The following is a 24,704-nucleotide window of genomic DNA, read 5'->3' as shown; positions in this document are numbered from 1 at the left end:
AGAATAAAAATAGAATAATTGAAAAAACAATCAAACAATAAACAGTATAAACACTCTAGATAGGAACTAGACATGGACTAAACACTCAGACAATATAAACAGTGTAAACACTAGATAAGAACTAGACGTAGACTAAACACTCATACACGTAAATTGGTGCATATAAACAAACAGTCAAGGGCAGTTGATCAATAGTGGTGTGAATGTCGAGGGGCAGATAACACTAAAACACAAAACAATGTTTTGTATAAAACAATACATAAAACACAGGTTTTGACTGCAGAAGGTGCCACAGTGCTGCAGGTTATTAAAAGCCTTTCAGAAGTACATGAAATGGAACAGACGAAACAAAGTACCCCTCAAAAACAAGACTCCCCTAGTCAGGATTGAACGCCAATCTAAAAAACTTGGATTTAAAAAGGCCGAGATCAATAGTGGTGCGAATGTCGAGGGGCAGATTATTCCACGGTCTGGGAGCAGCGACAGCAAAAGAACGATCACCCCACTGTTTGTCTCGACCTTTGGACTTCTAACAGAAGCTGACCTGAAGAACGCAGGGCCCTACCATGATCACGGATAGTTAAAATCTCAGACAAATAAGAGGGAGCTAGGCCACTGATGGCATTAAAAACAAACAACAGAAGTTTAAAGTCAAGTCTAAATGACCACAGGCCTGTTGCACTGACATCTGTGGTCATGAAGTCCTTTGAATGACTTTAGGTCACCTGCTAGCAGGGGCGGAGCCAAGGGGTGGCCAGTAGTGGCCAAGGCCACCTAAATTAATCTCTGGCCACCCCCAACACCGCTTTGTCGGCAACTTTTTTTGCGGAACTATGTCTGTATGCATTTGTTCCCATATGGACGCAATTCAACAGTGCACTCTCAAACCAGTAGTTTTCCACCCAAACAGTAGGTTGTGGTAATACGCTCTACTTGAATATCAACCACCACCAACACAGAAGAAGAACAAGTAGCTGTCTGGAGATGACTTGCAACCCACGTGATCAAAATGTGCTATGTCATGAGCGTCCGCCATGATGGTGGATATACAAAGCAACTAGGATGGCAGCCACTGAAAGCGTGTCTGTAAACAATGTTGAATTTTTTCAGTATTACCACGATTTGAACGATCGAGCGAAGATGGATATGTGTGGTTTTGACCCATATTATTTAAACAAGTCAGGCTTTTCTGAAGATAAGACATTTCTACCAACCATCGCGTACAAACACGGGTCATTTCGTCCATGGCCTTTTTCAGATGCACTATCAGTTATTTTACATTTCATGTATTTGTTTGAAAAAAGGAGGAATTCTCAATGGAGTTTGACTGAATTAAAACACATTTTTGTAAAGCAAATGAGTGCCATTGTCTGGATCATGTTAAATCTTTAGGCGCCAAGCAGCGCTCTTGCGGGTGCCTTGTTCTCGAATCCCGGGCCGAGGTGCGGTCCTGCTGACCTGAGACCGTGTGCTTTCCAAGGGGGAAGCTTAGAGGGAGGTGTATATCTGTGAAGATACTCAGTCATCCAGGTACATACATAGTAATCTGTGGTTGGTAGAAGAGAGCAACTGGACTTGCTTGAAAAGTCTTGAAGACGTTTCGCCTCTCGTCCGAAAGGCATCCTCAGTTCTGTCTGTCTAATAGGGAGTATCCAGTATTTATCCTCTCATGGATCATCATAGAATCCGAATCAGAATGCTGATGGCTGCATTGTAGGTGGCTGATAAAAGATGTCATAGACACCCACCTCTGTTCAGTGATGGTCGTTCCAGGTTGACAAAAATGAACGATCCTCTCTGGCTAAGATGTCTGCCAGTTTTCTGGAAGTCCTACTCCCACGCCAGTCGAAGGGAACTCATCCCAAAGTGCGTAGAAACATATCTGTGAAGATACTCAGTCATCCAGGTACATAGTAATCTGTGGTTGGTAGAAGAGAGCAACTGGACTCGCTTGAAAAGTCTTGAAGACATTTTGCCTCTCGTCCGAAAGGCATCCTCAGTTCTGTCTGTCTAATAGGGAGTATCAAGTATTTATCCTCTCATGTCTGTGAAGATTCTCAATCATCCAGGTCATAGTAAACTGTGGGTGGTAGAAATGGGCAACTGGACTTGCTTGAAAATTCTTGAAAACGTTTCACCTCTCGTCCAAAAGGCTTCCTCAGTTCTGTCTGACTAATAGGGAGTATCAGATATTTATCTTCTCCTGGATCAGAATCAGAATTCTGATGACCAGCTCATCTAAGGTGTCATTGAGGCATCATGTTGGTGTGGGTCACTGGAGGCTGGGTGTGAACGGCGAGTCGTTAGGGTGATCAAAGGATTGAACACCCTAATGACTCGCCGTTCACACCCAGCCTCCAGTGACCCACACCAACATGATGCCTCAGTGACACCTTAGGCTACGTTTACATTAGGCCGTATCTGTCTCGTTTTCTTCGCGGATGCACTGTCCGTTTACATTAAACCGCCTGGAAACGCTGGGAAACGGGAATCCACCACCGTCCACGTATTCAATCCAGATCGTGTCAGCTCCGGTGCTGTGTAAACATTCAGAATACGCGGATACGCTGTGCTGAGCTCTAGCTGGCGTCTCATTGGACAACGTCACTGTGACATCCACCTTCCTGATTCGCTGGCGTTGGTCATGTGACGCGACTGCTGAAAAACGGCGCGGACTTCTGCCTTGTATCACCTTTCATTAAAGAGTATAAAAGTATGAAAATACTGATGCAAATACTGCCCATTGTGTAGTTATGATTGTCTTTAGGCTTGCCATCCTTCCACTTGCAAGTGATAAGTGATATGCGCTGGGATCACACACACAACGGCTCAGTCCCGAAAACACTGCTTGTTCACTTCACTCGCGTGCTCTGTGAGCTGCGCAGGGCCGGAGTGCGCACCCTCCAGAGGGCACTCGCTGTTCAGGGCGGAGTGATTTGGAGTGCAGGATGCCTGCGGAGCCGAGCGTATCCGTGTATTGGTATTGCTGTGTGCACGCAAATCGTGTATTGCTGTTGCTGTGTGCACGCTAATCGTTTTAAAAACGTTAATCTGATGATCCGCTGATACGGTCTAATGTAAACATGGGCTTAGATGAGCTGGTCATCAGAATTCTGATTCTGATCCAAGAGAAGATAAATATCTGATACTCCCTATTAGTCAGACAGAACTGAGGAAGCCTTTTGGACGAGAGGTGAAACGTTTTCAAGAATTTTCAAGCAAGTCCAGTTGCCCATTTCTACCACCCACAGTTTATCCTCTCATGGATCATCATAGAATCCGAATCAGAACGAGAGGCGAAACATCTTCAAGACTTTTCGAGCAAGTCCAGTTGCTCTCTTCTACCAACCACAGATTACTATGCATGTACCTGGATGACTGAGGATGACTGAGTATCTTCACAGATATGTTTCTACGCACTTTGGGATGAGTTCCCTTTGACTGGTGCGGGAGTATGAGAGGACTTCCAGAAAACTGGCAGACATCTTAGCCAGAGAGGATCGTTCATTTTTGTCAACCTGGAACGACCATCACTGAACAGAGGTGGGTGTCTATGACATCTTTTATCAGCCACCTACAATGCAGCCATCAGCATTCTGATTCGGATTCTATGATGATCCATGAGAGGATAAATACTTGATACTCCCTATTAGACAGACAGAACTGAGGATGCCTTTCGGACGAGAGGCGAAACGTCTTCAAGACTTTTCAAGCAAGTCCAGTTGCTCTCTTCTACCAACCACAGATTATTAGAGGGAGGTGCCTTTCAAATTTGGCTTTGCTGTGAGCTCCGTTGGCCAAGTTACGGTATTAATTTTTTAAAGCCGGCTGGATCATGTTAAATATTTATTTAGGCGCCGAGCAGCGCTCTCGCGGGACTTTCGTTTGTGGACACAGTAATACTTGAAATATAAACTAATTGATTGTGCGTCTGAAAAAGGCTTTGGACGAAATGGTTGTTGGACAAAGTGTCCTGATCCTTTCGTCTCCTCTCTGTACTAAGCCTCAGAGTTTCCTCTTTCCGAATCACGGATGGAATTCTAAAAAATTGGAACATGCCATATTCACGAGTCATCTTTAAAAAAAAAAAAGTGTGTAAATTTTTTTTTAAATTATTGTGTGAGCTTTATCACCAATTAAAAAGGCACAATTTTCACAACTTTTTTTTTTTTAAATATCAGCTTAGTAATACATTAAAAAGCTTATTATGCAGGTCTTCATGGTGTAATTCTACATGGCAGTCACTGCCTGCCCAAATTAATGAGTGAGTGACCAAGAAACACCACTAAACCTACAGCAACTTGCCACACAGAGAAATAACAAGAATATATCAGTTTATGTGCCACCCCTGTGTGAACAATGGTCTCAGACCCCGTCCACACGTAGCCGGGTATCTGCTAAATCGAAGATATTTTTCTACGTTTTGGCCTGTCATCCACATGAAAACACATCAAAAACGAATATTTAAAAAAACTCCGGGCAAAGTGAAGATTTTTGAAAACTCCATGTACGCCTTTTCATGTAGACAGAGATAACCGGAGTTTTGCGTTTTAGAACGTCACAATCTGCGCCAAAAAAATGACAACAAATCTGCCCTGACGTCAAACGTGTGACCTTTGTTTACTGCAGAAGCCAGATTAAGCATGGACAAAGAGTAATGGATCGGATTAGTGCCTTGAAAGCGTTAATTATTGTGCAGGTGCTATTTACATGTTTAATTTTAGAAGCCCAACTACTGACAAGATTCCCAATCAACGTTTTCTTGCATCTTTTGAAGTTTATACTCCAAAATTGTGTTTAGAAGCAATTCTGTCTCCGAGTCTGTCCAGACGAATGAGCTTGGCGCCATGTTTTATGTTTAGGCGGAAGTGACGCCAACAGAGGGCTATACTGATGTGATTAGGGGGTAGGATTTGGGGAAATAATGCCATCTACAGGTTTGGAATGCTTATGAATGTGATTGAAAACGCAGATGTTCGGTTATGTGTGGAAGGGATTTTTTTCGAAGACGAGGTGGTGTGGATAAAACATTTTTATAAACGGAGGGGGGGAAATGTTCGGTTTTAAAAATACCCGGCTACGTGTGTACATGGCCTCAGTCTGGCCACCTCTAGAAAAATTGTCTGGCTCCGCCACTGCCTGCTAGACCCCCTGCAGTTTGCTTACAGGGCAAACAGGTCAATGGATGATGCAGTCCCATGTTGACTGCCCTGGGACCTACACAGGAATCCTGTTCTAAGACTTCAGCTCAGTATTCAACACCATAATTCCAGAAGTACTGTCCTCCAAACTGTCCCAGCTCAGTGGATCACCAGCTTCCTGACAGGCTGGGGACAGTCACTTGTGGCATAGTCAGTCAGTCAGCACTGGTGCTCCTCAGGGATGTGTCCTCTCCCCATTGCTCTTCTCCCTTTACACCAACAACTGCACTTCCATGGACTCAACTGTAAAACTCCTGAAATTTGCATATGACACTATGGTCATAGGTCTCATCCAGGATGGCAACAAGTCTGCATACAGGCAGGAGGTTGAACGGTTGGTGCTCTGGTGCAGTCAGAATAACTTTGAGCTAAATATGCTCAAGACAGTGGAGATGATAGTGGACTTCAGGAGACACCCCTTTGTGACGCTCCCCCTCACAATATCCAGCAGCCCTGAGTCAACTGTGGAGACTCACTCATTAATTTGGTTCCGGCAGACCAACTGCCGGAACCAAATTCTTTGTGTCAACATTCTTGGCCAATAAACCTGATTCTGATTGATGATTCCTTTTAGCAATAAAGGCTGAATTACAAGGACCGTCAGCAAGACACAAACAATCCTATATACAGTAATACGAATCAGTAAACAGTAAATAATTATTAAATACTATAATTTATTAATTAATTTTCCTGTCTAAATTCTTCCTCTTTTTCTTCCAGCATAGTATTTCATTTGCTTGAGGTGTCCCTGTGCCCAAGTCAGCATGGCAGAAGCTCACCAGGCTGTGGCTTTTCAGTTTACTGTCTCTCCTGATGGAATCGACTTGCAGTTGAGCCATGAAGCTCTGCGCCAGGTCTACCTGTCAGGCCTCCACTCCTGGAAGAAGAAGTTCATCCGCTTCAAGGTACCAGCAAACATCCAGCATGGCACTGTTTTCAACTGTCATGTGATTTAGTTCATTCTGCCTATGGCAGCACCAGTAAAAGATTGACTGATTTTATATATATATATATATATATATATATATATATATATATATATATATAATACTTCAGCTTGCCACTGGATAAGTACTGATACAACAAAATGCAGTTGGCATCTAACCGGAAGTGCAAATTGGCAAAGCATAACAGGTCTATTGTAAGTATACATATGTAATCAAGAGTATTAGGAGATAAAAAATATATATATTACACACACACAGGTAAGTCAAAAGTTCTAAGACAAATGAAAAAATCTTTATTGATGAAAATAAAGCTATTTCTCTACATATCCTCCATTTAAGTCTAAACTTCTGCAAGCGGTGTTTCCATTGAGAATTCCTTCTTTGTATTCCTTTTTTGAATTCCTTTTGAAGTTATAACATTTGTCTTAACTTTTTGACTTACCCTCGTGTTTTTTTTTTTTAATATATACATATACAATATTTAAGTCATATTTGCTGGCTTTTAGTGGCATATCAGATATACAGGTAGTCGTCAACTTACGACCGATCGACTTTACGACCGTCTGGTTATGACTGGCAAGTGTTTCCCAGCTGAGCTAGCTGAGCATACGACAGTTTCCGCCCCAGCTCCCGGCAGCGCCCAGCATCAAGCCAGTGTTGCTAGATACTGCTGACGGTTTCCAGCCCAAAATGTGTTCAAAACCTGCCAAAATGCACTTAAAACCGCCCAATTTGGCAACACTGCATCCAGCCTCTTCTATTATGTGTGCAGTGTTTCGCTGGACAAACAACGAGCGAGCTACAGCGTGCGTACGGCTTAACCAGATCTTGTACTATAACGTGCACAGCTGGTCATCAAAGTAACTTTCACTTTTCTGTTCTGTTACACTGTTCTCTGTCCAATGTCCAAAATGAAAAGTTAGTTTTCAACTGTTCAGCTAAAAAAAAAAGTAATTAAAACGATTGTGTTGTTGAAATGATGTGTTGGCAATTTATTTATAATCAAAAACTGATACAGGTGGATGAAGGAGTGATAGTGTGATAAAGTACTATACTACCCCTTTTCCACCAAATCAGTTCCAGGGCTGGTTCGGGGCCGGTGCTGGTTCACAACTCGTTCAACTTGCGAGCCAGCTGAGAACCAGTTTGCTTTTCCATAGCTCGCGGTGCTAAGGGAAGCCACGTCATTACGTCGCTGTATACGTCAGTTATGTCGCTACGTTTGCATAAACTTTGGCGCGAATATCGAAGCAAAAACAACACAGAAGAAGCAGCAGCAACAACAATAATAATAATGGATGACTTCGCGTTTGTACAGCAGCTGCTTCTCGTCGCTTAAAAATGGCGATCTTTCGCGGTCTTATTGTTGTTGGTCTTAACAACTCTGCCCCCCCCCGCTGACGTAAGCGGTTCTTTCCTCTGGCCCAGCAGAGAGTTGGCGCTAGCCTGGAACCGGTTTTTCTGGCCCCAGAGCCAGTTCTTTGTCAGTGGAAACAGAAAACCCGGTTCCAAACTAAGCACTGGCCCCGAACCAGCCCTGGAACTGCTTTGGTGGAAAAGGGGCATACTAGTACTACTGAGTGATAAGAAGTCCTAGTGAATGCTTGATAAGTAGACAATAATAAATAATTAGGTGTATTTTTCGATGCGCGCACTATGACTCAAAATAATATACTGGCAAGAAATAAAAGTTACTTTCACCCCTGAGTATGCAGTGTTTTGACTTAAACCAAATAATGAGCCAAGGTAATGAAATAAGAAAATGTTGATAAAATATGCAAATATCAATTCAGTGTGATTTAGAATTTTCTATATTTCTGCATAAATATGACCTAAAACAACATCAGATTTTCACACAAGTCCTAAAAGTAGATAAAGAGAACCCAGGTAAACAAATGAGACAAAAATATTACACTTGGTCATTTATTTATTGAGGAAAATGATCCAATATTACAAATCTGTGAGTGGCAAAAGTATGTGAACCTCTAGGATTAGCAGTTAATTTGAAGGTAAAATTAGTCAGGTGTTTTCAATCAATGGGATGACAATCAGGTGTGAGTGGGCACCCTGTTTTATTTAAAGAACAGGGGTCTATCAAAGTCTGAGCTTCACAATAGAGCCCTGCACTCCCGCGGGAGTCCCGCGGGACCCGACGCAAAGCAGCGCGGCGCGGGACAAATTTTGAAAGCTCATTGCGGGCGGGAGTGGGAGTGCACAATGCGGGCGCGGGCGGGAGAGGTGATAAGCTGCAGTCCCGCTAACTAAAAACGTTTAAAATAAAATTTATAAATTATTAATTTATGTTTATCGTATATAATTTGTGCTGGATATTTTATTTGGCATTAATAACATATTTTAAGATGCCTAAATTTGCAGATGTAGTCTAATCTCGCGTACATTTCCGATTCCTTCCCCTCTTCCGTGTTTGAGATCTCCGATCATGGCAGAAGAGCAGAGCTCCTCTAGTGAAGCTCACAGTGCTTCAGAAGTAAGTGCTGCTTTAAAAAGAGGTACATTTACCATTAAAAAGTCAAGAGTATTAGTCCTAAGTATTAAAAAGTATTAACTAGTATTAAAAAGGACTGTGTATCGCACAGATTGTTCAATTTAAAGCTAGAAATACAGTGTATAATCTGAGGAGCTGGTTGTGGTTGCGCAGCACTTCATATGAAAGGAGAATGAAATCGTGGTTGGAATCATAACACCACAGACTCGGAAGTGGGAGTGCGAGTGCGCAAAGCGAGAGCTGTCAATCAAAGCGAGAGCTGTCAATCATGAGTGCATGCAGCGCTCAACTTGGAATGTGTCAGCAGAATGTCAGAGTCTAAACAATAAACTTACAATAAATGAAGGATCGGTCAGTGGAGAGCTCAGCTAAGCTCAGCATGTTTAATTCCCCAAGCCAATGACAAGAACTTTCGTGAGAAATAACGCGAACGTCTGCATCATGCGGGATTTGCGGGCAGGAGTGGGACTGAAAATCATAATTCTTTGCGGGAGCGGGTGGGAGCGGGACTGAAAATTCTGTCCTGCGCAGACCTCTACTTCACAACACGTTTGTGGAAGTGTATCATGGCACGAACAAAGGCGATTTCTGAGGACCTCAGAAAAAGTGTTGCTGATGCTCATCAGGCTGGAAAAGGTTACAAAACCATCACTAAAGAGTTTGGACTCCACCAATCCACAGTCAGCCAGATTGTGTGCAAATGGAGGAAATTCAAGACCATTGTTACCCTCCCCAGGAGTGGTCGATCAACAAAGATCACTCCAAGAGCAAGGTGTGTGATAGTCAGCAAGGTCACAAAGGACCCCAGGGTAACTTCTAAGCAACTGAGAGCCTCTCTCACATTGGCTAATGTTCATGAGTCCACCATCAGGAGAACCGTGAACAACAATGGTGTGCATGGCAGGGTTGCAAGGAGAAAGCCACTGTTCTCCAAAAAGAACATTGCTGCTCGTCTGCAGTTTGCTAAAGATCACGTGGACAATTGTAATGGAAACTTCTAATAAACACTTCAGAATGCTTAGCAGTTGTCTTTTCAGTTATTTATTATAGTAGATCATATAAAACAGATATATAAAATAGGAAAGGAAAAAAGAAGAAAAGACGACACCACTTCAGTGATGCCGAGAGTACGCGCACTCTGAGTTGTGTTTTAGTGGCTGTTATTATACTCCTAAAGGCATTTGCTTCCTGCTTGCGTCTTCACGTGATTGGCTCAAGGTTTTCTATGAAACTTGGTTAAAGCGTGCACCTGGAATGCTCTGATATGTGCAGGCAGATGCATAGTTAGGGAGAACTCAGGCACCCTGCTTATCACCACCAAGGCCACAGAAAGGCAGTTACAACATGGGAAAAACAACTTTCTCAGTACACTAGGCCACTTGAGCTCAACACACAGAGAAACTGAGAATAGGAATGTTCATCCACTAAATTTCCCTCACATTTCCCCCCTTTTTATCCTACAGGATAATTGCTAAAGAAAGAAATGTTCACAGTTTCAGTGGTAAGAGTTCCCAGAGAGATTTGACTTAACACGTCATTGAGTGTACAGGGATAATGCTAAGGCTGTTTTTGTAAGACATAGATGTCTTAAGTTAATGCTAGCAAGCTATATACATAGATCAGGAAACAATAAAACAGGAAACAACCACAAATGAAAGTGTTTTAAGTTAGGGCTAGTTTCATGTCAGCTGTGCTGATGTCATCAAACGGTGGGTTATAGTCTTCGCGTGGGTTTGGAGGCCAGTCAGGCAAGTCGTCTGGGTCTCTTTTCACCATCTGGTAACCAATATTTTTCAGCTGCCTCTGAAACACAGACATACAACACTGACAGAAAACAGGGAGCAAACATAGTATCACAATCACTAAGCCCAGGACCGGTATGGTGGATAGAATCGGAGTCTTCCATCCACTAAACTAACGCCACCAGCTGTTTTTGACTCCTACATGTTCATCTGCTCGTAATTGTTCAGCAACCTTGCGCATCTTGTTCAGTGCCTCAGTGATGTTACCGAGTTAACCCTTGTCCTTCTTGACGTTTGTTGGTGCTCAGAGGGCGGGCACGCCATATCAGCCCTTGTCCCACCTCACCGGGACTTGGAGGAAACTCAAAACCCTAAGACTTATCTATCGGCTAGACACTGAAACACACTTCCTTATTGAGGGTGCGTGTGTGATTGATGTGATACTCGCACTGTTCCATGCAATGATGCCTTTCTTCCTCACGAGCTTTAGTCAGCGTCTGGGTCACTTAGGCCCTCCTCTTCCTCCTGCTCAGCTGGTTCAGGAACCCTCCTGCAGTGGATAGCGTGGATCCACGTTAGTCTGCCTGTGACCTTCACTGCCGTTGGGGTTGTGAGCAGAACCTGGAATGGGCTATTCCACCGTGGCTTATTCCACTTGGTTCGTCGGAAGTCCTTCACCACTATCCAATCCCCTGGTTGTAGATCGTGCAGAGGTCCCTCAGAGGGCTTGGGAAGTGCTTCTTTTACCTGTTTGTGGATAGATTTCAAAGCAGAGGGCAGCGTTGCACAGTAATTCAACATTGCATCATCACGCAGTGTTCCTTGGGCTGGCCCTATCCCCATGTTGGGTACTCGTCCAAACAGAATTTCAAATGGGCTTAACCCATGTTTAGGCCTAGTTTGCATCCTCATTTGTGTGAGTACTACAGGGAGGACCTTTATCCATCCTAGCCCTGTTTCTGCACAAGCTTTGCTTAGTTTATTTTTAAGGGACCCATTTTCCCTCACTAAGTGTCAGTTCAATGAAGTCCATTTGGAGATGATCAAACGGTTAGTCTGGTATTGGGTGTGCTGCTTGAGTTAGTTTGATACCTTGACCTGGATTATGTTGTGCACATATCAAGCATTGCTTGCAAAATTTCGCAGCATAATTTGAAAACCCCTTTGTGAACCATCTCTTTGTTACTTCTGCTACCATCCCGTCTTTTGACACATGGGTGAGCCCATGGGCCAATTTTGCATAGAAAGGGAACGTGTGTTTTGGTAGACAGGGACGGCCCGAGGGACAAACCCAGACTGAGTTTGCAACGATACAGCCGGCCCGTTTCCAGACTTGTCTCTCATCCTGGGTGGCAGTGCTCTGAAGGTCCGCTAACTGTAAACAGGGGTTAGAAACCTGAGGAAAAGCAAGGTTAGAGGGTGAACTGGAAGCTGAGGCTGCACACTTAGCTGCCGCGTCCGCCCTGGCACTCCCTTGAGACACAAGATCGGTATTGTTAGTATGGGCAGCACACTTACACACACACACACACACACAGCAATGGCTCTAGGGAGTAGAATGGCATCCAACAACTCAGAGACCAGTTTATGATGTGCAATGGGAGATCCTGTGCTAGTGAGAATTTCTGTATTTCCAAATGGTGCCAAAATTGTGCACAATGCCAAATGTGTACCTGCTGTCCATAAAAATATTGACAGATTGCCCTGCAGCCAATTTGCATGCCTCGATAAGGGCACAGAGCTCTGCGGCCTGTGCCAACAGGTTTGAGGACAGACACGACACCTTGAGAACCTCGTGATCTGAGACTATGGCAAAACCTACTTTGTTCTTTCCTGTCTCTGGGTCTCTGGAGGCTGAACCATCCACATAAAGGACCATGTCTGGATTTTCCTAAAGGATTGCTCTTTAAGTTTGCCCTGGGGGAACAAAAATCGTTAGTGAGAGCAACAGAGTCATGTGGTTCTTCATCATCCTCTGTAGGGAGAAGAGAGGCAGAATTCAGAACAGAACAACGTTTCACAATGATGTTAGGCATATCAAGTATGACAGTGTTATACTTTAACCATCTCTGTGCTGACAAATGTGACGTCTTTTTCTCCAACAGAAGCAGGAAGACAGCATCTGGGACCAAACGGGTGAGGTTAGAGTACCCTACAATATTTCTGGAAGCAGTTACTGCCTTTTCAGCTGCAGCAACTGCACACGGCAAACAGGAAGTCCAGCCGCCACTGGGTCCAATTTGCTGGAGAAGTAGGCTACAGGTCTTAATCTATCCCTGTGTTTCTGCAAAAGAACAGAGGTCATGAAACCCTTCTTTTCATCTACAGTTGGAACAAATGGTTTATTGGGGTCAGGTAATCCCAGAGTGGGTGTGGTCTGCAGAGTGCTCTTTAAGGATATGGGACATGGATTTTTACCTGGGCATAATTATGTATAAAGGACATAAGAAATGCCATCTAAATCACTGCAGGGCGTCAAAAATGTGAAAATCATCACATTATTCAAGTTTTTTTATACATCAGCGTAAAACAAGGATTCATTAATGAGCTAGGTGGTCACGTGACCCGTGACGTAACAAAAACTTTCCAAGGAGCCAGCGCTTGGGAATCTAATGTAAACAGGTTACCGAAATGGACACCATCGACAGTGACATTCCCGATGTTTCACAGAGATGTGAAGTTAGACCCTATCAATTCGAACCGATAGCTGGAAATTCACATGAACATGGATCTTGTATTTACTCTGACGGGTCAGATGATTCTGAGAGTGAGGGTTCATTCAGTCCCCATGAAACTGAAAGCGGTCGGCTCGATAACACTTCCTGGTAAGTTAAAAACAATTCTGCTCAAAGGCTAATGATCTGTTGAAAGAAGTATTATTTTTGTATCATACATTAAAAGTTTATCATAGATCTAGCTAAAGTCTGTTGCAAGATATTTTTTTTTTTTTTTTGCTGATATTTTTCAAGATTGATTGAGATGCAATGCTTCCAGAGTCCGAGATGAAAACATTCAAAATGGCGAAACGAGTCAAAATTATGATAATCAATAATTGATACACCCAAAATTATAATACTAATCCTTACCTCGGCTTTCAGTCACTTAGCGAATGCACCTCGGCATTTTTCCGCATGAGGCCCATGGTAAAACCACACTTCCAGGAGGGGCTGCCGTCTGCCTCCCAAGCCGGCCGAGAGCGCTCCTCGTCGGGCATGGCCAGGCGGGCGAATGCCCTGGTTCGTCCGCCCTGTCTAAAAAATAATGGTACAACTCCGAGTGAAGGTAAATTTGGCTTGGCAATTAATTTCGTTCAGTACCTGAGTATTAAAGTTGAAAGAATCCTCTGTGAAATGGTCCGAACACAGTTTGTGGGAAACAGTAGGTGCAAAGTTTTTTCTACGGCAGTAGTGAGCCCACACTTTCCTCAGCTTCGGGTCCTTGGGGAATGCAAAAAAAACTTACTCCAGGGCATTTCTCATTGGAATTATTGCAACCATAAGCAGCACAATACACCATGATGTCCAATGTACTTTAAAGACTATAAAAACAATTTTCTTGTCATCCACTTCTCCATTCATCTACCCGCTTGTGCTGTGCCCGAAAGTTTTTGTGACGTACAGTGGTGCTTGAAAGTTTGTGAACCCTTTAGAATTTTGTATATTTCTGCATAAATATGACCGAAAACATCATCAGATTTCCACACAAGTCCTAAAAGTAGATAAAGAGAACCCACTTAAACAAATGAGACAAAAATATTATACTTGGTCATTTACTTATTGAGGAAAATGATCCAATATTACATATCTGTGAGTGGCAAAACTATGTGAACCCCTAGGATTAGCAGTTAATTTGAAGGTGAAATTAGAGTCAGGTGTTTTCAATCAATGGGATGACAATCAGGTGTGAGTGGGCACCCTGTTTTATTTAAAGAACAGGGATCTATCAAAGTCTGATCTTCACAACACAGGTTTGTGGAAGTGTATCATGCCACAAACAAAGGAGATTTCTGAGGACCTCAGAAAAAGCGTTGTTGATGCTCATCAGGCTGGAAAAGGTTACAAAACCATCTCGAAAGAGTTTGGACTCCACCCATCCACAGTCAGACACATTGTGAACAAATGGAGGAAATTCAAGACCATTGTTACCCTCCCCAGGAGTGGTCGACCAACAAAGATCACTCCAAGAACAAGGCGTGTAATAGTCGGCGAGGTCACAAAGGACCCCAGGGTAACTTCTAAGCAACTGAAGGCCTCTCTCACATTGGCTAATGTTAATGTTCATGAGTCCACCATCAGGAGAACACTGAACAACAATGGTGTGCATGGCAGGGTTGCAAGGAGAAAGTCACTGCTCTCCAAAAAGAACATTGCTGCTCGTCTGTAGTTTGCTAAAGATCACGTGGAGAAGCCAGAAGGCTATTGAAAATGTTTTGTGGACAGATGAGACCAAAATAGAACTTTTTGGTTTAAATGAGAAGCATTATGTTTGGAGAAAGGAGAAACACTGCATTCCAGCATAAGAACCATATCCCATCTGTGAAACATGGTGGTGGTAGTATCATGGTTTGGCACTGTTTTGCTGCATCTGGGCCAGGACGGCTTGCCATCATTGCTGGAACAATGAATTCTGAATTATAGCAGCAAATTCTAAAGGAAAATGTCAGGACATCTGTCCATCTCAAGAGAAGGTGGGTCATGCAGCAAGACAACGACCCTAAGCACACAAGTCGTTCTACCAAAGAATGGTTAAAGAAGAATAAAGTTAATGTTTTGGAATGGCCAAGTCAAAGTCCTGACCTTAATCCAATCAAAATATTGTGGAAGGACCTGAAGTGAGCAGTTCATGTGAGGAAACCCACCAACATCCCAGAGTTGAAGCTGTTCTGTACGGAGGAATGGGCTAAAATTCCTCCAAGCCGGTGTGCAGGACCGATCAACAGTTACCGCAAACGTTTAGTTGCAGTTATTGCTGCACAAGGGGGTCACACCAGATACTGAAAGCAAAGGTTCACATACTTTTGCTACTCACAGATATGTAATATTGGATCATTTTCCTCAATAAATAAATGACCAAGTCTAATATTTTTGTCTCATTTGTTTAACTGGGTTCTCTTTATCCACTTTTAGGACTTGTGTGAAAATCTGATGATGTTTTCGGTCATATTTATGCAGAAATATAGAAAATTCTAAAGGGTTCACAAACTTTCAAGCACCACTGTATGATCACGTGACAGCGGCTCTTCCGGTTGTAGAAAATGCATATTGGAAGTCGAGCAGAAATGCCATATAATCATCACGAATATAACGATTTTGCTGAATTTAATAGATGATTTTGTATTTGTTGATGCAATTAATTCATATTTTTAATGGAAAGAAACTGATATAGCGTGCATTTATGTTTCATGTCCCATATCCTTTAAGGATGTCGGGTGCGCATGGAACAACCGCAGCATTGACTGCTTTCAGATCTTGGACAAACCTCCACTCATCGGGCTTGGACAGTTTTGCCTTCTTAACTGGGAAAATAGGAGTGCGCACTGGAGAGTCCTGGCACGGGGCAATTACATCTGCCTTCAGCAGCGACTCAAAGACCGGTCTTATACCTGTGATTGCTTCTGGTTTGAGTGGGTACTGGGTCTGTTCAGGCCTGAAATCTGATTTGGGGGTGATCACCACTGGTTCAGCATTCTTTATTAGGCCTACATCATGTTTACCCTTCGCCCAAACGGAATTTGGAACTCCCGCCAATTCGGGGTGCACCTCTGCTGGAGTTATGCCTGTGGAAACGGAGACAAACAGGCCACTATGACCGGGGTCCCCAGGATCCCGGTCATCAGTGGCTAATATTACGCTGCGCTTAACATGCACACGCACAGCATGACTTTGTTTGTAGACCCCAAGCTTTTGGCAAAACAACACACTAGGGTCCTCTGTTTGGGACCATTCATTGCCATTGACTGCGCACTTCTTGACTCATTTCCCCACGTCTTTCCAATGAGCGGCTCGTGGCTTTGCTAATGAGACATGGGGTATAGAATTAACAAGGTCAAAGAAATCATGTTGGCAGCAGTCGACCTCAGAGTCCTCTGACATGAGGCCGCGTATAACATGTTTAAGAGCACTGCAATGAACATTGATGCAGCTGTTTGGACAACGAGTAAAATGGACCTGCACAGCGCAATAATGTTTAGACCAATGCATAGTTTTGATGGTCAGTCTTTTACGTACATGGGTGTCTGCAAACCAAGTCTTTTCAAACTCTGCATCTTGCCCTTGGTGAACATGTGCTGTGCAATGCAAATCTTCCTCTTTCATCTAATCTGTGTCAACTGATGAGGTGTTCAAGTGTGCGAGCTGTACAAGGTGTTTGGGAGTTTGTGTGAGTTGATGTGAGCAGAGCTGCCAGACATACACATACAGGGGGCTTCCAAGACCATACTGCACACCACACATTTCATTTAGTTCAATAGTTAGTCCATCTGAAGTGGACGTGAGATTTACTCCTAATTTGCACATTAAATCGCGTGCTAACAAATTTACTAGACATGTATGTGAGATGAGGAATGAGTGGGATGTAACTATTCCTCCCTCGCTTTTACACGGGAGGTTGACTGAGAAAGTTTCGGTCACAGGTCGTCCTGAGATGCCCATCGTCTGAATAGAATTTGAGCTGAGCGGTGGGTCTACTGGAAGTACCCCATGTTGTATAACTGAGTGTCCTGCTCCAGAATCTACTAAAAAGGTTAACACATGCCCCCACACAGTGAGGGGCATACAAGGGAGTTTAGAGAAGGGAGTAGTTGTGTATTTTAACAAATTTAATGCAACTTCAGGTGTATCTATTTGGACTGGTGTATCGGGTGTTTCTGTGTAGTCTTGCTGTTGTATGCAGGTGCTGCTACTAATGTGTTTTAGCGTTATGTGGATGTTCTTGTCTCTGTGTATGTATATCATCAGGTGTGTGTGTTACCTCCCCTGTTCTCTGTGTGGCGCCTGTTCCCGGAGTCCGCCCGTCAGTCTGCTTTGCTGTACTCCTCACGGGGCCTCTGTTTGCTACTGTGGAGATAATCTCAAGCAACGTGTCCCTTCTGATTGCAGTTGTAGCAGGTTGCACCTTTTATCCAGGACGAGTCACTCCAGGTCATCCTGCCTCGGCCCCTACCTCGACCTCTTCCTCTTTGTCCAGGTTGAGCAGTCTGGAGAAGAGTGAGAGTGGTGGCGTGTAGGTCTTGGTCTCTTTGTGTTGACTTTGTCGTCTTCTCTTTCAGCAGCCTTTCTGCATGCACAGCGTACTGCTTGATCTTGGTGAGACTGGTGGTTTCCCACAGGAGACAGAGCTGCTTTACTGACTTGGCCACTGCTGGATTCATACCGTTCATGAAACTGTTCCGCAGGTGCGTTTCCCAGACCTCAGGAGTGCCTTCCACTCCAGCCAGGGTCACGGGTCTGGTCAGGCCACTGTTTCTTGTGCGCGGCGGTGAGACGGGTGAGAAACGCTGACACCACTTCTCTATCTTCTTGCTTACACATACTGATCTTAGTCATGTGTATGTTCAAGGGAAAAGCACTGTCCAGATGAGCACAGAAAGCAGTGATGGTATCTCTGTACTCATCATTGCCATCCGCTCTCCAGTCTGGTGTAGTCATTCGCTGGTCAGCTTCCGGCCACTCTCTGGAAACTTTGTTCCAATCTTTACCCATCTTGGTCATGAGTAGGCAGCGAAGTTCATGGGTGGTCGGTCGGAATTCTCTGTAAAACATCAACAGTTCGTTACCAAATCTCTTTCCTCCTACCTCTCTCACGTTGGGAAGAGAAGCCATGCTTTCCTTGATATCAGCTGTCATCCAGGGTCTGTGGACTAGAAGCACACTGTCAGCTCCAGCCACTTCCACCATTGGAAGATGAAGAACTTCAGACTTTAGGTTACGGCCTTGTGGACCCACTGGTGAGCATGTGGTCAGGTCCGGGGGGGGGGTGTCTTCCGTCACCATATGCAAGACCGGATCTCATGTGTGATGGAGAAGCGCTGATGCTGGAGGCGGCTGGTAGGCTGGGAGAGATTCCAGAGGCTCAGTTTTTTTTTTTTTTTTCCTTTGTCTCGACTTCTCCCCCTTTCTGTGGGTGAGGCGCTTGTGGGAATGATGCTCCGCCTTGCTGAGGAGGAAGTGTGTGTCGGGGTGTTGGGGCAGACTCCAGGTCAGGGTCCATCTGAAATTTCAAACACTGAGAAGAGGGTGAGAGCCCTGCCTGTCTTTTTTCTCTCTTTTGTGCTCTCTCAAGTGTTTCTTCTTTCCATGCAGAAAACGCCCACCAGTCCCCTAAGAACTTAACATTTTCTGCAGACTCTTCTTTTTCCTTCCATTTCAGCTTTTTTCTTCTAACTGTTCTATCTGCCTAGGACTAAAACTGCCTTTCTCAGGGAATCCTAAGTCCTTTACCCATATGTCAAACTGTGCCAAACAATCCTCGCCATACGAGGTTTTCATAAACTGGATGTTTGGGCTGTCATAGGAACATCCAATTCTTATTATAGCACATATAGCCTCAGGCTTACTTGCTTTTTTCTTTTCTTTCCCTAACTTACCGTTTCTGTTCCTCATTGTACACTGTTATAGGTTATGACAACAATGGCTGAGTGTTTTTTTTTTTTTTTTTTTTTTAAATATATCCGGATCGCAAGAACAAGTTAGACTATGTCCAAAAATGCGACACAATAATCCTTTTAGGTATGTTCTTATTAGTAAACAATTTATCTGACATTTGCCTTAAACTAAAGTAGGTATCATTTAGCACAACAACCTCAAAGACAACTCACGCATGTGTACAAAATCTATTTCTCCGTTTCAGAATTTGGAGGAGGACAGTCCTCTGTTAATTCATCAATATTTTGCATGCACACCGGTGTGTCTTGGCGACTTCGTGATCGAACCTCTCTATCCTGTTCCTCCGACGGGCCAGTTGTTCACACAGAACAAAGGGAGCAAGATTCAATTCTTTCCCAGTTACGAATTGCTGAACGCGAGTCCGTCAAAACACGCACCTGTACTTCCCCCTCTCAAGTAGGTGAGCCGTTACCCAGTCGTCACTTAGGCGGATAATTCTCTTACACAACCCAATAAACTACTCGTGGTTTATTGTCTCAAAATTGTGTTTTATCCATTTCTGCAAACATATTGATGATACCACAGCTTAACAGTCCTCCCGGCTCGGACAAACTTCTGTCCATCTCTTATATCAGTCTTTAAATACTGTTTCCACTAATTTCTTTATACAAGAATGCAAAGTTATCACTTACTGGTTCGGTGAGCCCTGACGGTCTGGTCTCTCGTCCGAGTTCTCAGCTCTGCACCGTAGCCTTGGGAGTGTCCTGTTGTCTGAGGATCAGACGCGTAGGGCCCACCCAGGGACACCAAATTGTAATGAAAACTTCTAATAAACACTTTAGAATGATTTACCGTTGTCTCGTCGTCGTCTCGTCGTCTTCCGCTTTATCCGGGACCGGGTCGCGGAGGCAGCAGTCTAAGCATGGAAGCCCAAACTTCCCTTTCCCCAGACACCTCAGCCAGCTCCTCGGGAAGAGCACCGAGGCGTTCCCAGGCCAGCCGAGAGACATAGTCCCTCCAGCGTGTCCTGGGTCTTCCCCAGGGCCTCCTCCCGGGGGGACATGCCTGGAACACCTCCCCAGGGAGGCGTCCAGGAGGCATCCGAAAAAGATGCCCAAGCCACCTCAGCTGATTCCTCTCGATGTGGAGGAGCAGCGGCTCTACTCTGAGCTCCTCCCGAGTGACTGTGCTTCTCACCCTATCTCTAAGGGAGCGCCCAGCCACCCTGCGAAGGAAACTCATTTCAGCCGCTTGTATCCGCGATCTTGTTCTTTCGGTCATTACCCAAAGCTCATGACCATAGGTAAGAGTTGAACGTAGATCGACCGGTAAATTGAGGGCTTCGCCTTTTGGCTCAGCTCCTTCTTCACCATGACGGACTGGTAAAGTGACCGCATCACTGCGGAGGCTGCACTGATCCGCCTGTCGATCTCACGCTCCATCCTTCCCTCACTCGTGAACAAGATCCCGAGATACTTAAACTCCTCCACTTGAGGCAGGACTTCTCCACCAGTTGTCTTTTCAGTTATTTATTATAGTAGATCCTATAAAACAGATATATAAAATAGGAAAGGAAAAAAGAAGAAAAGAGAAGATACCACTTCGGTGATGCCGAGAGTACACGCACTCCGAGTTGTGTTTTACTGGCTGTTATCTATTATACTCTAAAGGCATTCACTTGGCTCAAGATTTTCTATGAAACTTTGTTAAAGCGTGCACCTGGAATGCTCTGATATGTGCAGGCAGATGCGTAGTTAGAGAGAACTCGGGCACCCTGCTTATCACCACCAAGGCCACAGAAAGGCGATTACAACATGGGAAAAACAACTTTCTCAGTACACTAGGCCACTTGAGCTCAACACAGAGAATAGGAATGTTCATCCACTAAATTTCCCTCACACAAGCCGGAAGGCTATTGGAAAAATGTTTTGTGGACAGATGAGACCAAAATAGAACTTTTGGGTTTAAATGAGAGGCGTTATGTTTGGAGAAAGGAAAACACTGCATTCCAGCATAAGAACCATATCCCATCTGTGAAACATGGTGGTGGTAGTATCATGGTTTGGGCCTGTTTTGCTGCATCTGGGCCAGGACGGCTTGCCATCATTGATGGAACAATGAATTCTGAATTATACCAGTGAATACTAAAGGAAAATGTCAGGACATCTGTCCATGAACTGAATCTCAAAAGAAGGTGGGTCATGCAGCAAGACAACGACCCTAAGCACACAAGTCGTTCTACCAAAGAATGGTTAAAGAAGAATAAAGTTAATATTTTGGAATGGCCAAGTCAAAGTCCTGACCTTAATCCAATCGAAATGTTGTGGAGGGACCTGAAGCGAGCAGTTCATGTGAGGAAACCCACCAACATCCCAAAGTTGAAGCTGTTCTGTATGGAGGAATGGGCTAAAATTCCTCCAAGCCGGTGTGCAGGACTGATCAACAGTTACCGGAAATATTTAGTTGCAGTTATTGCTGCACAAGGGGGTCACACCAGATACTGACAGCCAAGGTTCACATACTTTTGCCACCCACAGATATGTAATATTGGATCATTTTCCTCAATAAATAAATGACCAAGTATACTGTAAGATTTTTGTCTCATTTGTTTAACTGGGTTCTCTTTATTTACTTTTAGGGCTTGTGTGAAAATCTGATGTTTTAAGTCATATTTATGCAGAAATATAGAAAATTCTAAAGGGTTCACAAACTTTCAAGCATCACTGTAAAGCTTACGTCATCTTTTATAAAAATGTCTCCACAGAATGGCATTATGACTGGTGTATACCCAGGCAGTGCCCCAGGACTGATGTTGGTGCTTGCAGGATACATGGGAAGGGCAAAATATGCTCAAGTGGATCCCTCCTTAGGTCTCTTCAGTAAAATTGGCAAATATCTCCCAGTAAGGTAAACCTGTAACTATTACTCTGTTTCTTTCATAAACTGACTTGTACACCTCCAAAATTTCTCTAGACTTTAAACCTCCCTACATATCAGATGTACATTTTTTCCTTAAAAATTTACAATCTTCATGATGTACTCTGTATCAAGTGGCTTTCTTTGTATTTGTCACTTAATGAGCTGTTTCACAATCAGGATATTCTTTGCAGGTCCAAAACAGTCCAAAAATCAAACCTCAAATGTTTGTGTTTCTCTGCTGCCAAAAATGACCTTTTGAGATGGAAATGAACTGTGTAGAACTTCAGAGCTACAGGTCATATAGTGGACATGTTACTTGTGGTGAGAAGATGTCATGTAGTGTATTTCTAAAATTGACCCACTTTCTTATAGTCTCGCATCAGAGTAATGTTTACGAGGTGAAAAACTGTTGAAATTGTTTGAAATTATGATTTTAAGTACAAATTTTCAAGCACTGTGCAGCAATGTTTGTACATGGTGGTAACGCTGGTTACGAATGTAACCGTGGTTCTATGACTAAGTGGAAGACCGCCAGGGCGGTGCTGAAAGCACTAGTGGAAGCATCTTTGCATCCGTGCGTTTCAAGAACCGCAAACAAAAGTTGTCATCTCATGACGTGCCTGCCTACATAAGGCAACATCCCACGTCATTTGGCCTCAAGATCATTCTCGCGCAATCCGAGTGACCAAAGACCCTGGTGGTCTTCCACTTAGTCATAGAACCACGTTTACATTCGTAACCAGCGTTCTATTTCCTTCACTCCAGACCGCCAGGGCGGTGCTGAAAGCACTAGTGGAAGATGAATACCAACCCAGTCAGGAGGAATTCAGAAGAGCATCACCACCTTCTGGAAGAACAGATGCACACAGCAATGGCATGGACACAACATTTAGCCTGTACTGTAGTACCAGGCAAATGTACATGTATTGGACCAAGTTGCAGCAGCACAAATGTCAGAGAGTGGTACGCCCTGGAGAGCTGCCCATAATGTTGCCTGAGCACGCGTCGAATGGCAGTGGACAGGAGAGGGCACAGTCCGTCCCATAGATTCATAGGCATAGGTGATTGCCTCCACAACCCAATGGGAGAGCCGCTGCTTGGACAGAGGCCTTCCTCTCAGAGCACCACCAAAACAAACAAACAATTGGTCTGTCGTACGAAAGGCTGCCGTCCTATCAGAATAAAACCTCAGAGCCCTGACAGGGCACAACTCTGCACGCAAGTCCATCCTGTCCGCCGGTATAGCAGTCAGCAAAATCGGCTGGTTGCTAAACTGGGGAGATAAGACTTTCTGGAGGAAAGCTGGGTTAGGCCACAATGAAACACTGTCAAACATAAGGCCCCAACGAAGACAAACAGTACTCACTGAGAGGGCATGTAGCTCACTCACACGCAGGGCTGTTGTGATGGCAAGAAGAAAAGCCGTTTTAACAGACAGCCACTTAATGTCAGCTGCTGACAGGGGCTCATAAGGAGGCAAGCAAAGGGATTCGAGCACAGTGTTCAGATCCCATGATGGACTCCGCACAAAATGAGGAGGATTAAGATGAAATGCCCCTCTCAAAAAGGCTACCACCAGCCCGTGGGACCCAAGTGAAACACTTCCAACCTCTGAACGGTGGGCTGTTAGTGCTGCAACATACACCTTAAGTGTAGATGCAGCCCTGCCAAGCTCTAAAAGGTGCTGCAGGAAATCTCAAGTCTGTGGAACAGAGCAGCTTAGGGGGTCGATGTTGCGTTCCGCACACCAATCACAGAACACCTTCCACTTGCCTGCATACAAGCGTCAGTTAGATTCTGCACGTGCGTTCACCACAGTGTTCCTGGTCCCTTCTGAACACTCCAGTAGTAGCCCCAGGGCACCAAGGGCCACACCCAGAGCTTCAGGCATTCGGAACATGGGTGTTGAATCCTGCCCTCCATCTGCGTCAGCAAGTCGGGCCTGTTGGGCAGCTGACAAGGGGGTCCCACTAGTAGTGACAGCAGGAGCTGGAGCCATGGCCTGGATGGCCAATGAGGAGCTGTCAATAGCACATGGTGATTTGATCACGCACATGGCAGAGAGTCCTCCACAACAGTGGTAGAGGGGGAAAGGCATAAAGGATGGCCCTTGGCCAGTTGTGGGCCAGAGCATCCTGGCCCAACGCTGCCGTTTCTTTCCCCAGGGAAAACCATGTTGGACAATGAGTTGTCTGACTGCTCGCAAACAGGTCCACAGTCGCTCTCCCATAGGTTATCCAGATCTGTCCCACCATGTCTGGATGCAGTTTCCAATCCCCTTGAGACACCTTGCCACATGACCGAGCACCTGCCACACTGTTTAGGCATCCAGGTAGATAAGATGCTCTTATGGAAAGGAGGTTGTCCTGAGCCCATACCAGGAGACACTGAGCCACCTGAAGCGCAGCTACAGACCTTGTGCCCCCGATGATTGATATAGAAGACAGTTGCCACATTGTCTGTATGTACCAATACATGTTTGCCCTGTAGCACTTCCTGAAAGTGGCACAACATCAGAAACACCGCCATCAACTCCAGTGTGTTGATGTGGGACGTGCGCCACGGAGTAGGCCAGGTGCCGTTCACACCTTGCCGACGCCAGACTCCACCCCAACCCATGAGGGAAGCATCTGTCTGGATAACCTCCCACCATCCCGGTGGGGGACCAAGTGGAACTCCATGAGTGAGAAAGTGTGCCTGGGACCAAGGTCTTAGCGTGAGCATGCAACGGCGTGTTATTCTCACCCTCGTGTGTCTGTCTCGCACTGGACACAGTTGACGAAGCC

At 44.6% G+C, this 24,704-nt stretch overlaps 1 protein-coding gene across 2 annotated transcripts in view; it reads left to right on the top strand.

Moving 5' to 3' along the window:
• The window catches only part of cpt1aa (carnitine palmitoyltransferase 1Aa (liver)), an 83,701-nt gene that overhangs the window by 1,122 nt on the left and 57,875 nt on the right, over positions 1-24,704 (top strand). For both annotated transcript variants that reach the window (XM_060911495.1, XM_060911494.1), the window contains exons 2-3: positions 5,922-6,106; positions 21,764-21,906. In XM_060911495.1, the coding sequence (XP_060767478.1) occupies positions 5,966-6,106; positions 21,764-21,906 (284 nt within the window). In that variant the 5' untranslated portion in view covers positions 5,922-5,965. The remainder of the gene's footprint in view (positions 1-5,921; positions 6,107-21,763; positions 21,907-24,704) is intronic.

The sequence above is a fragment of the Neoarius graeffei genome, chromosome 27, assembly GCF_027579695.1.
Source record: "Neoarius graeffei isolate fNeoGra1 chromosome 27, fNeoGra1.pri, whole genome shotgun sequence".
Classification (NCBI taxonomy): domain Eukaryota; kingdom Metazoa; phylum Chordata; class Actinopteri; order Siluriformes; family Ariidae; genus Neoarius; species Neoarius graeffei.
The sequence above is the reverse complement of the archived record's forward strand: the minus strand, read 5'-3'. Positions and strand labels throughout refer to the sequence as shown.